Raw genomic sequence first — 13769 nt, forward strand, 5'->3', positions numbered from 1 at the left:
TTATTTAACAAAATCATCCAGTAAAAAAAAAATCTTCGGATATTTAAATTCAAATGATATTGTTAATACCATGCGTTCATCACGTGGCTGTTAAATAATACAAGAAAGTTAGAAATATGGCACGTAAAACAGCACGTGAACAAAACTGTTCACACAAGATTCACATGTCAAACTTACGAGTGTTGTACTAATGTATTGTGTAAAGTCAATAACAACTTACGCTTTTTAATTTATTAATTTCTGAGCTTAGTATTGAACCTCAAAAATGATTTTATTACAACTAAAAACAAGACATTTTTGTATCAACACATACATACAATAAAAAACATTGAAATAGATTATACTTTCTGTAAAATCAGTTATTAGTTGTTCTATATTTATAACACTGATTATTCACATCACTTTTGTGTAGGTTTCTTTTTCTCATCAATACTCTTCAAACAAATCTGCGGACACAAGACTCACATCTCGAACGTATGACTGTTCTACTAATGCACTGATCATTTATTAACCTTCGAGTTTATTATTGATCTTTGAAAACTTTATTACAGTTAAAATAAAACATTTTTGAAACAACAAATACACACACAATGAAAACCGCTGAAGTAAATATGAACTCACTAAAATCAGTTAACTTTAAAATTAAGAAACTAGAATATCACAACAGTATTAACTCCATCAATTTTGAGGTATTTGAATTACTTTAAACGTTTTACTTGATAAAATAAATCTAAGTATTAAACTTTACTTTTTAGTAAATATGAATAGTCTTCAAGGTAAGAACTTTATTTCAGGCCACGTAAGTTATTTCAACTGGAACATCTAAAAATTGTAAAATATAATTACTTCGAGCAAAGTGAAAATGAGTATGGTTATATTTTGTTTCTTTACACAACAAAGAAGATTTATAATTTTGTCGTTTTTACAGAACATACATCAATATCCTGCATATGAAGGTATAAAAATGTAATGAAAGACCTATAAACAAACAACAACAATAAAATTATAATAATAAATAAGACTATACAGTTGATGCAGAAATACATTTTTGGCTAAAAATGTTCACATCACTATTCTATAAAGAATACAAAGCTAATCACAAACTTTATACATAGACGTCATCATATAGTTATGAAATGATATGAAATGTGACATTTTTATGAAGATACATCCAAGGTTATAAGAAGAGTGGGTTATCTATATCACAGATTTTCATCTTATTTCTAAAGAACCCTTTAGAGAACTACTATTATTAACTGTAAGTTTAGCATTAAAATACTGAGAGTCTGACTTTGTGTGACTATATATTCTAATCTTACGCTTGTATGGCTGCTTTAAAGTTGGTTGTCCATTTATATTCAAAGGTATCAAATCAGGAGGCTGAGTAGAAAATGCAGATTTTTCAATAGTTAATAAAGGTTGGCCATGAATGCTACAAGGACGAGCATCGTCTCCAGGAGGCCCAGTCACTGGTGAACTTTCTACCTGAGGTGTTATACTGGAGGAACACGAGACGACTGATCGTGTATATTCCTTATTTGTATTCAGTGCTGGTTTCCTATCATGCTGAGGGTGACTAGAGATTCCCTTGCTGGTTAGACTAGTTACAGGAAAACCTGGGTGAATGAAAGAAAATTCTGATGTGGCTGATGATACCCCAGATTTAGAAAACTGAGTGTTGGAAAGAGGGTGAGCAGCTTCTGGGTTGGAGAGTATATGTTGAGCATAAAGGGATCGCTGAGAGAGAGCTGGTGATACCTGTAGAGAACGTGGAGAAGGTCTTTCAAAATGGCTTCGCAAGGATCCTCTTCCTACTGAGATAAGGGAAGAGTAAGAACCTCCTGAACATTGAGGAGCCAGTCGAGGTGTAAGAACAAGGCGAGATGGAGAATGAACATCTGATTCAAAGGGAATCTTCACACTGCTTTCATCTAATGGCTCAATGTCAGTGGAAACTGCATGAATAAAACGTAGAAATAAATATTAATCAAGAAAACATTTATAATTACGACAGAAACAAACATCTTAGTATCACTTTAGCTTTGTTATAGGAAAACAAGAGAAGAACGTCATTACTTAAAACTGCTACCCTTTACCTGAAAAGATAAGAAAGAAAAATTCTCTAAAGGCGTAGCTAGAAATTTATTGTGTAGAGGTGTTTATATACGGTAAAAATACATGTATCTTGGTACTGTTTACTTTAGGAAACTATAAACGCAGATAAATATCTGATTATTAAATACTATATTCTACGTTATTTGAATTTGAAACTTGTAATAAGTACTAAATGTTATTTAATATATATATATTAAATATATTATATATATATTAAATATATTATATATATATTAAATATATTATATATATATTATATATATTGAATATATATATATATTAAATATATTATATATATATTATATATATTGAATATATATATATATTAAATATATTATTTTTATATATTAAATATAACTCTAATCCCCGCCTCCAAATTTACCTATGTCAATACAAATTGGTATATAATTAGAAATTATAATATAAGGTAAGGGGAAATCACAGTGTACTTAGATAGGTCTTACTGCACAAAGAAGCATACCCACGTTAATCTACAACACATCTTAGAAAAAGTAGTCAAGAAGTAGAATAGTGAAATTACAAATTCCATTGGAAGGGAAGGGACACGTAACAAAACTTTACTTTTTGTTCTTCTCTCAAGTTACAAAAACACTAAAATTTAATTATACGTCATAAGTGGTGATGTATGTGAATCTAATACACACATGTATATCTTCTAACGTTATCTCGTCTGAGACGGCCGGCATGGCCAGGTGGGTTAAGGTGTTCGATTAGTAATCTGAGGGTGGCGGGTTCAAATCCTCGTCGAACCAAACATGTTCGTCCTTTCAGCCATAGGGGCGTTATAATGTACGATCAATCCTACTGTTTGGTGAAAGAGTAGCCCACGAGTTGGCGGGGGGTGGTTATGACTAGTTGCCTTCCCTCTAGTCTTACACTGCTAAATTAGGGACGGCTAGTGCAGATAGCCCTCGTGTAACTTTGCACGAAATTCAAAACAAACAAGCAATTCATCTTTTTGTGAACTTAGTAAGAGAAACAAGCTCCCTCTTTATCACATTTTATATATTATACTATGCAAAAGTGTAAATGCAAAGTCAAAAGTTAGATTTCACACTAATTTTAAAGAGCAATTAAAGGTAAATCACAGGTTAAACATCAAATTTCAATAATCTTCATATTTAGCACAACAGAAGTTCAGTGAAAGTGCTTGAGTTTAACAAACAGTTAATATCTTGTGTCCCCCTTTTGCTTAAATAACTGCAGACAATATCTGAATCATTGTTGCAACATATTTTATTCTATCCTTTGAGATTTCACTTCCAACGTCTCTGATATGTTCCCATGAAGTTTATTTGGAAATAACTTCTGATTTGCCAAGTTTTTTATCTATCAAATCTCAGATCTGCTCAATTCGATTGAGATCAGGGCTCTTTGTGGACCATCGCATCATTTAAATGTCTCCAGTTGTTTCTTTCTTAGCTAAGTAATTTGTACATAGGTTGGATGAGTGTTTGGAGTCATTATTTTTTTGGTAGTAGAATTTCTTACCAATGGTACGCAAACCACCAGTTATACTATGATGGATCAGTATCTCATGCTACTTGTGCTGGTCCATTATTCCATTTATTTGCAAATATCTTCTGTTACCTCAGCATAAAAACAACCCTAAACCATTACAATGCCTCTCCTATGCTTCATGGTAAGCGCTATGCATTGAAGTAAGCAGCATTCACTTTTTTTCTGCCGGACGTACAACCTACGCTTTGAACTAACTATTTCAAACTTGGACTCATCCGTCTATAACAACACCCTTTTAAAATAATCAACAGTCCAGGTTTTGTACGTTTCATCAAATTTCAGTCTCTTGGCAATGTTTGGAGATAGAAGTAAAGTTGTTGTTTTTAAACTACTACACAACCAAATATTTCATTCTTCTCGAGTATTCATGATACTGTAGATCTGGATACTTTTCTGTGATTTGCTACATGGTTGTTTATCTCATGCTTGAGATCAGTGCCAGTCTTCCTTCTGTCTTGAAGGCTGCATAAACGAAGATATTTAACATCAGTATCACTGAGTTTAGGTAGACTGCCTCTTCCTTTCCTATTTTCATATTTAACTGTCTCGGTCTCACGATTTAGGTTGTACTTGACAGTGTTTGGGAACTAGTTCAAACCTGCAGCAATGTATCAGAGAATCCAACTAGCATCACATAAAGCTTTTATGCGAACTCTCTTCTGTACTGACAATTTTCTACTCGGTGTTTGGACCCTGGCAGCACAAAAGAACTTAATAAATAAAGGCTTATTTGTGGAATGCTATTATATTGATTTTTTCTAGCATATACCAATACCATATGTTAGCTCCTTGGTAGCTTATTTCTGTGTAATTAAGACACTGCATGGGGTACAATTACAGTTATTTCAAAACCTAAGTTTGAACAGTATGTTCATTTGAGCAGAGCCTTTATGACGTGTCTTTGATAAAAGTATAGGGGGATTCTAGAATGATAAGTATTCTTACCCTACACATTCAGTTGGTAACAAGGATCAGTGAAGAATTACCTTAATATTGAAATGTACATTCTGTAATGACGTGGAAGCATTAGCTCCATGAAATGAAAAGAATAACAAAGTGTTATATTGTTCTAACCCACTACAGTAGGTAAGACTTATCTGTGAAGTTTCTGAAGAAATGTAGATATAACGATAGAGAATAGTTTCACCTTTATAGTAAATAACTTTAAAAACATCCTAACTTTAAATAAAAGCGAAACATAAAACCAGTTTATGTTAAAATGCAAAAGGAAAACAAGCTGAGAAAGAATTGTTTTAAAAAGCCCTTTGTCTTATCTTTAGATTCAATAAACACTAGAAACTAGCTAAGGAATTAAAAACGGAAAAATAAATAATTATATTTTATAGAGCCTTAAATAAATGTAACATTTAAAAGTACATTTACTAAAACTCCACATTTAAAATTTTAAAAATACCCAACAACATATATACGTCTTTAGTGCTAAATTTTTGTTTTTATTTTTTCAATTTAGCCGAATACTTGGTAGAAGAGTACTTCCTAACATTAAGTTCCTTGTTCCCCCAGTAGCCCAGCAATATGTCCGCAAACTTATAATGCTATAAACAGAGTTTAGATACCGGTAGCGAGCAGAGCACAGATAGCCCATTGTGTATCTTTGTGTTTAATGTTTAATTACAAAGAAATAATTCCTTTTACATCAGTTAATAGATTCACCTTATTTTAACGAGCTTTAGTGAATGTTTCTGTAGTTTCTGACGATAACATGGGAAGTTTAAGAAATGGACATGATAACTGAATGATAGCTTATTTACATACAGAACTCAACTAGCCATACTGATGTTATTGTAAGATATATTTTATAGAGATGTTAAGACACCAGTAAAATCAACTTAAATACTCACCGTCTGAGCGGTTACCCATATAAGGTGTGCACTGTTTCTCTGCAACAGGCCGCAGGTCACCTAATCGCTGGAGGTATTTGCTGGTGTTGTGATGGCACATCAAAGAGTTCTCCACGTAACTATCAGAGAGGGTATGTTGCAGAGTGTACAGATGCCTGGCGACATTAAATAATAGATTACAGTTGAACAGAGCTACTACAAAGTCAATTTTAATTTTTTGCAGTCATAAGTTGTAAACCAAAATAAGCTAATCTCTCTTTAACATACAAACAACAAGGGACAATGAGTCCATCAAAGCTGTCTTTTCACACCTATCCTTGTAAAGTAAAAATTTAAACCTACACTTTATTTTTCAGAAAACCAGCGATTCCCCTCATTTATTCTTGTGAAGTACCAACTTATTGAAGGCAACTCATTCAATAAGTCTTAGGCCTGGCATGGCCGAGCGCGTAAGGCGTGCGACTCGTAATCCGAGGGTCGCGGGTTCGCGCTCGTGTCGCGCTAAACATGCTCGCCCTCCCAGCCGTGGGGGTGTAGAATGTGACGGTCAATCCCACTATTCGTTGGTAAAAGAGTAGCCCAAGAGTTGGCGGTGGGTGGTGATGACTAGCTGCTTTCCCTCTAGTCTTACACTGCTAAATTAGGGACGGCTAGCACAGATAGCTCTCGAGTAGCTTTGTGCGAAATTCCAAAACAAACAAACAAACAAACAAACAATAAGTCTGTCACACTCTTATAAAAATGACTGTTTCTTAACAAAAGCCTATGATATATCCTAAATAATAAACTCGAGAACTTTTATGCTATTGTCTCCAAGTTCCACCACAAGCCAGCCTTTAGATATAAATATTCTGAATATTCTTCTAAATCTCGATAATATTATCTACAGCTTACCATTTTGTTTTCTATTGTAAACCAATGTAGAATAACTAAACTGCTTTGATGCGACTGGGCACTGACTAATATTATTTTTGTCTTTGTCATTTAATGATATAAAAATAGTTTAAACAACATTTTCAATCCATAACACCATGCGAGACTCGAGTATAAATCTTGTTTTAAAATATATAACGTGAATAATTTTCCATACCTTTTTGTTAATCCTACATCAGAAAGTTGAGGAACTAAAGTCTGTGACTTCCGGAGAACCTCTCGTCTGCCCTTACTACGACTCATAGCATCTCGCAAAGAAAACATCCAATCATCCAAGCCTTGTGGTGTCCATAGTAACAACTGTCCTTCTTGCCCTACCCTGATGGCTATTACTCCATCTCTTTTTTTATCTGCCCATTGAAGGCCATCGACATCAGCCAGATTAACCTAACAGTAAATAGTATTGTCCAGATTTGCATACAAATCCTAAATAATTTTATTCTACAAATCACAGTATTTATAAGCAATTTTTTCAGTATATGATAAAAATCAGTTCAAAAGACACATAAATCTGGAACTATAAATGGTCTTAGTCCTTAGTTGAAAGTTAAAAAATAGACAAATATTTAGAAACTGTTAACCTCTCTATGCTTTTAGTTTAACGTAATTCATCATTTTCTGAATGTGAGGGGTTTCTTATATATTATAAACTTAATGTTTCGTAGTTTGTATTAAGTAAAGAGGGGAGACAGCTTTAATGGTCTTATCAGTTTGATTTGTCGTGTGACTTTCTTATAAGATATGAAATAAGTACATGAATGTAGAGCTCTGAAATACAAAATTTAATGTTTAAACAAGTAAAATTTGCATAAAAGTAGTAAACAAATATACAAATTATACTTTTAAAAAACTATAAAAGTTACAAACTGAGCATTGTTGTATAGAATGTTTTAACAAAGCAATGTTCTGCTGATATAGACATTAGGAAATATAAATCGTTCCAAAAGTGAAGACATTTGTCTCTCCTTTGTTTTGTCGAAGACTTGAAAAACATATCAAATAATTTTGCATAATGTCTCAAATGAGCTATACATTCAAGCATTGTACCCATGCCTTTATAAATATTGAATGATATATTGCGTTTATGTTAATCTATCATGAACTCTCAAACTAAACTTCAAAGTTCAACTGAGTATTTATAACTTACAAATGTTGAGTATGTTATAAAATAATCTTGGAGCCTCACCACATTGTTAAAGTCCATATCACCATGTGCAATCATGCACAATCTAATAACCAAGGATCTTGAAAATAACTCTGCAACATAGTTTGTATTGTCAAAGACTCCATCATAAAACTGTTATGTTCACAGCACATTCCTCATTTTTGCTGGCTTCCCAGCATCTGTTTCAACAACCTAACCACACTAATAACTATAGGCATAACTTCTAGCAACTTGTGGCCAGTATGTTTTTATATGGAATAGCATGAATATCTATTTAATTCTCCAAACGAGTGAAGATATAATGGTTAAATAGGTCGTATAATTATAACAAATATCTGTTGGCCGTTCTTCTAGATAAATACCGTTCTTGAATATGTTGTATATCGTTGCATGGAACACTTAAATATTTTTTCTCACTGAACTTTGCTTCCATGAATTCTCACCAGTTATACGACACAACAATTTGCCTATTAAGTCAGTAATATGGCTTGCTGCAAGCCTCTTTCTGGATAGTCATGGAAACATAACATTAATCCACATTCGTTTGCTTTACAATGTCACTAAGATGAAAGGATTTTCCCATATTTTTGATCTGAGTGTATGCATGTTTGTTTGTTTTTTTATACATGCCTAATACAAAAAAGGTCAATTTTTGGTGCCAAAAAATTTCAAAATCTAATTCAGATACATGTAATTCTACTGTTGTTTCATACTGACTGTAGTTGTCACACAACTTGCCGATTTAGATATTTTAAATTTGTTTTAATATAACGTACAGAGCCCTTTGTAAAAGATGAATCTATCAAAATTTTGTATCGAATTGCGGACTCTTTCATTTAACGGTAATTAATACACACTTTACTTATCATTCGGCATGAAAGATATTGTAAATTATCAGAATATTAAATAAATCTACCCTAAACCTCTCCTTACACTGTTCATTTGAAACCAAAGCTCTACAAATTGAACTACTAAGCTAAAGTCTGAAACAAACAAAATCAATTCTACCCATTACTATATCCTTTAACACATTATATATTTGCATATACCCAACACACTAAACTATATAGAATATACAAATTACTTCAAAATATTATTTAGTTGTATTCGAATTAGACATTATGTTAAGTTTGCAAAAGAAAATAAACTGATGCATATCTGTATTGTAAAAAAAATCTTAGCTTGATTCTTGTCATTCAGATTTCATTTTCCATTATCAAGAAGACAGATCTAAAGTTATAAACCATCAAGCACTTTCACATGGATCCAGATAGTCAGTTATCAACGAAAGGAAAAAGTACCAACAGAAGTCACTTCATCTGAAGTCAACACAAATCTCCTTTTCCCAACCTTTAATACTGAAAGCGACAACGCTTTATATGAAAGCTCTATGGTTTTTGTTCTTAAACAGCTGTTGTGTCTTATAATAGCTACACTTAGTTTTCCAGGAAAACCTGTGTATTGGTTGTTTAAAAGAACACGAATCATAGAAAAGTTTTCTTAATTATTTTATGTATGCTGTCAGTTTGAAACATATTACTATGAGCAAAAATTAAATACTTTGGGATTTCCCGTTGGGAAAATTTAAGTTTATAGACTTAAAATTCTAAAATCCGGGGCTTGACTCCCCATGGTGGGGTGGCCATGGTGGTTTTGTTTTAAAATAAACAAATTTGATCTGTAAAATATTGTTATGTTCAATTGTGTTATAATAATTTATACAGCTTCCAGTGGCACAGCAGTATGTCTGGGGACTACAGTCCAAATTTGGCAGAGCAAAGATAGCGCATTGTATTTTTTCGTGCTTAACTACAAACAAATTTAGTACAAACTATGTCCAGCCAGTTTTCTTTTCCAGAATTGGGGAAATTGTTACACGACACTTTAAAGTGAGCTGTGATTTGTATAACTAATTTGTTATTGTACTAGTAAGATGTACGAGACTTGTCCAAAACGTTTGTGGTATAACCTAAATAGAAACAGGAAGGTATGATGTTTTTCAGTTAAATATTAAGTTTAAACGCTTTCATAAATAAACAACATATAACATATAACTCGACGAGCTGATTTTGTGTGTTGCATATTTTTAATGGAAAGAAACGAATGGAGTTAAATGTAAAAAAGATATATTTTATGCAGTGATCAAATATTTTGTTAAAAATAAAAGGGTGCAGCAAGGAATCCAACAGGGCATAGAAGCAGCACAAGGAGAGGGTGCCCTGGCATGTTACAGAAGCAGCACAAGGAGAGGGTGCCCTGACATGTTAAACAATAAAACGTTTAAGTGTAGCAGGTAATCATGTGAAGATAATTTAAGGTCAGATTGGAGATCGACTCCAACTGAAATTTTAGATAAATCTTATGTTTTGATTTGCAGATAGCAAAGGAAGAGGAACTTTGTAAAATTATTGTAGCAAGCACTTCGAATGAAGTTTGGGTATGAGTAAGGTTAGTACCAGTTTGGATCCAAAAATGTTGTCATTTGAGCAGAAAAAGATTCTAGTTGTTGAAAGGCCAATGCCCATTTCAAAGGTTTCAATAGATTTCTAATATTAAGAATGGTTCATTTCATTGGAAACTGCAAAAGTATCCTTAATAGATTGTTTAGGCAAAATATTCATGATGAGTACACTGTTGTTCTCTTCACATCGCGAGTAAGGTTGACAGTCAAAAATAAACTTAAACATGGAGAGCTTTGGGATTTATTATGTCTAAACGAGCAGTTTCGTGTGAAGCAAATGTTGAATGAATTGGTACATGACTAAACTGACTACAGATGTAGAACTGAAGGAAGGGGTGATAAGGAAGGGGTGATTTTTTTTACATAAATCTGATTTCTTGAAAACAATGGCCCTTGTCAGATTTATGATCCTTCAGGAAGATGGAATCCATAAGTCATGTACCTGGAAAATGTGATATAGGAAAAGACAGAACTACTTTGAGCAAAGCCTATTTTTACTAGTTAAGCGCCAGAAATTCTACCTAACTAGAGCTGGTTAAACAAAACAGGAATTAGAGCTACATGAATATATTATTAAAAGAAAGATTGACAGGCATTAGATGACTATATCAACTTTATTTGCTTGTAAACTTGTGGTCGTCTTGAAAAGGAAGTGATTGAATGGAATTTGTTGACTAAAGGGGGATCTGCCATCTTTATCACTGAGGAGGGGCGTCAGAAGAAAGCTAACATGCCAAACATCTCGTTGGTAGGTTCGTTACTTAGAGACAGAAGGTCATAGAAAAAGTTGAGCTATCACAGTGGTTTAGATTGATATACTCTTTTAAAATAAATGGGTTTAGGTTTTCTGGTTTACTGCTATTTGGTGGTAGTAAGATGTTCCAGTTTCCTGGGTTGTTGTATGTGTCTTCTGAATCATCTTGTCTCTTGTTTTTCTCTTCCTTTAGTTTGTTGTTTAAATGTATTGATCTTTGCTTGCTTCTTTTGCAGTGGTAGGTTTCTTGGTTTATTTGTCAGTGCTGATGTTGCATGGACTGTTTGCTTGGTATGGTGGTTGGAAGTCGTGGTTTACGTTAAGGTTTTTCAGTTGTAAAATGAAAAAGTAAAGAAAGCATCCGTGGGGAAGAATGAAATCTACTGTTTGTTTTTATAAGATGTCAAATTTCATAAAATGTGATGGATTTCCTGTGTTTCTTGAAATCATCAGCGAACTGCGTGCATTTTGTTGTGTTTGTATTTTTCTAAGGCTTATTTACCTCTTCAATGATAAAGGATTGCTTTACGTTTCTCAGAAAAGTATATGTAGGCTGGGTGGGATATATTTCCATGATTGGCTCATATATGTTCTGTAGGTCTTCAGGAGACAAGGTTATAGGAGAAAACTTCCTTTTCGTACTCTTCTTATATACTTAAGAACGAAATGAACTTCAGGTTTATACTTGTAGATAAAGTTCACAACTTCTTGGAGGGGAATAAGTCGTTTGGTAGTCCGACAAATATAACTCCTGGTGTCAGTCATCACCTTAACGGTTTCAATAAAGATCTTAGCAGTAGAAGCTGCTACAGGTCTTTTATAGCATCCTGGTGGATTGTTGGCGATGTCTTGTTATTGATTATTTATTCCTAGTTCTGACTGGTGGAATGGCTGCATGTGGTTTCAAACAGTAGTTGCTACAAGATGTTCACATTTAACCTGGAATTTCTGTTTAGTGAAGCCTTTACTATATTGATACAGAAAGATTCTACTAAAATTTGTCTGTGTTCAGGATTTTAGTTTTTATTCAGTTAATTTTGAGTCAAGTTCACATTTCACGCTCTACAGTTTTACTTTATTCTATCCCGAGCTGTCTTCCCGTTTCTCCAATGTATGTTTCGTTACAGGGACGTAGAATTTCATAAAGTACGTTTTTCTGGTTTTCATAAGAAAATTTCTTGTTGGTTTTCACTAAAATCAATCTTACTGTCTTGTATGATTTTCATAGGACATCTATGTTGAACATTTGACTATGCACATGAGTTTTTCACTGACATTTTGCATGTAGAGGAAGTAAGTAGTAGGATATATCTTTTGTTGGCGATAACTTTCAACAATAAATAAACAGAACACAGTCTACTTATTTTGAAATATTATATACTGAAATAAGTTAAAGCTATATACGAATGTTCATTTCATTCTTAGTTACCACAGTCCTATTCAAAGCTTTAAATAATTCTGTTTTCGTCAAAGTCCACGCAGACTGGTTCAGCTACTTCAGAACACAATTTTACAATGCGAATTCTTCTTCTCTGCTCTGTTATTACAATACAGCCTTTGATAATTTCATTTTATAAATCGCCACTAAATGTGCATTATGGCTAAACTCACAATCACGGAGTCTAAATCTATCTAACTCACCAACTTGAACTACATTTTGTATGTGAACTTATAGCATGATACACACACTATGAGATATAATGATGCAATGATACTTAATTTAAAACTACGAGAAAACCTCTAGTAACATGACGAAATTATCAAATCATCTCCAATTCACAACAATTAAACTACACAAAGTAGAACACATAAACAGTTATATAAACAAACCTATAACAGGCTATCGTTTCTAAAAATAATTAAATTTGACACTCATGCTATACTTAAACCATCTAAACCATAACACTCGTAGTAAGTTAAACAGTTATGTAAGTCTAACAATAATAGTAGTGTTGTTCTGTTTGTTTGTTTTTCTGTTGTGGTTTTCTTCAGGAAGTTCTTGATAAGGTAGAGATATAACCGTTCTGTTTAAAATATTTTACAATCTTTGTGTATTTTATTTAATTGTTATCTGATCACAAATGTTGTTTATTTGCTCTCTTGTTCATGTATTGAATTCTACCATATTTTACAGAGGTTCGGTGATAGAACTGGAAATGTAGGTGTCTGTGGTGATACAGATGTGGTGATTTTTCTTCTCCATTCGTAATTGCTGATGAATATGTTAAGAAATAATAAACTGTTTTGTTTCTCTGAAAAGTTAAAAACAGAAGACTTTTGAAACAACGTCTTCTACACTTGTGTTTTTACCACAACAAGCAGTTGCTCCAATTCCAGTGCAAAAGTGTCATATACGTAACCCTTGTAGTATAGGGGTCTTATATAGTACTGATATTTCTGTTATTATGATAACAAAGAAATATAATAGTCATCAAACGAGCTAAGCTCGACTTTACGACTACAACAGTCATTTGTTAATGAATACATCCGTTGAACAGCGAATGAGTTTCCTTCATTGCAAATGCCAGTTATGTTTTAACACTAAATTAGTCCACTTATTTTATCTTGTTTTTTCTCAAACCACAGGTTTCTGTAGTTTCACCTCATAGTAGAGCCAGGTTATTGAATAACCTAATCAAACTATAGCTTGCTTCCCTCCCAAAAACGTAGTCCACTCAATGAATCAGTAAAATCCTTTTCTAATAGTCAATGCCTATGACTGATGTTCATAATTCATTACTTGCGGTTTATTATCCTTTTTTAGACCAGTTTCAAGTTACTCCATCAAGAGACATCAAACTCGCAGCCAGCATGCTTATGACATGCTTATGACATGCTTATGACATCTATTTGAGTTTCTTGAAGTTTGTTTCGCCAATTTCTGACACTAATTAATAACAAATGAGGTATAGCTATTATATAAAGTGTTAGTTTAAA

General features: G+C 33.1%; 1 protein-coding gene across 4 annotated transcripts in view; it reads right to left on the minus strand.

Annotated features, from left to right (window-relative positions):
* Positions 1–222: 222 nt before the first annotated feature.
* Positions 223–13769, minus strand: part of LOC143234094 (uncharacterized) — a 48416-nt gene continuing 34869 nt past the window's right edge. For all 4 annotated transcript variants that reach the window (XM_076471156.1, XM_076471153.1, XM_076471155.1 and 1 more), the window contains 3 exons: positions 6610–6839; positions 5520–5674; positions 223–1955 (listed from right to left, as the gene is read on the minus strand). In XM_076471156.1, the coding sequence (XP_076327271.1) occupies positions 1213–1955; positions 5520–5674; positions 6610–6839 (1128 nt within the window). In that variant the 3' untranslated portion in view covers positions 223–1212. The remainder of the gene's footprint in view (positions 1956–5519; positions 5675–6609; positions 6840–13769) is intronic.

Source organism: Tachypleus tridentatus, chromosome 12 (genome assembly GCF_004210375.1).
Source record: "Tachypleus tridentatus isolate NWPU-2018 chromosome 12, ASM421037v1, whole genome shotgun sequence".
Classification (NCBI taxonomy): Eukaryota; Metazoa; Arthropoda; class Merostomata; order Xiphosura; family Limulidae; genus Tachypleus; species Tachypleus tridentatus.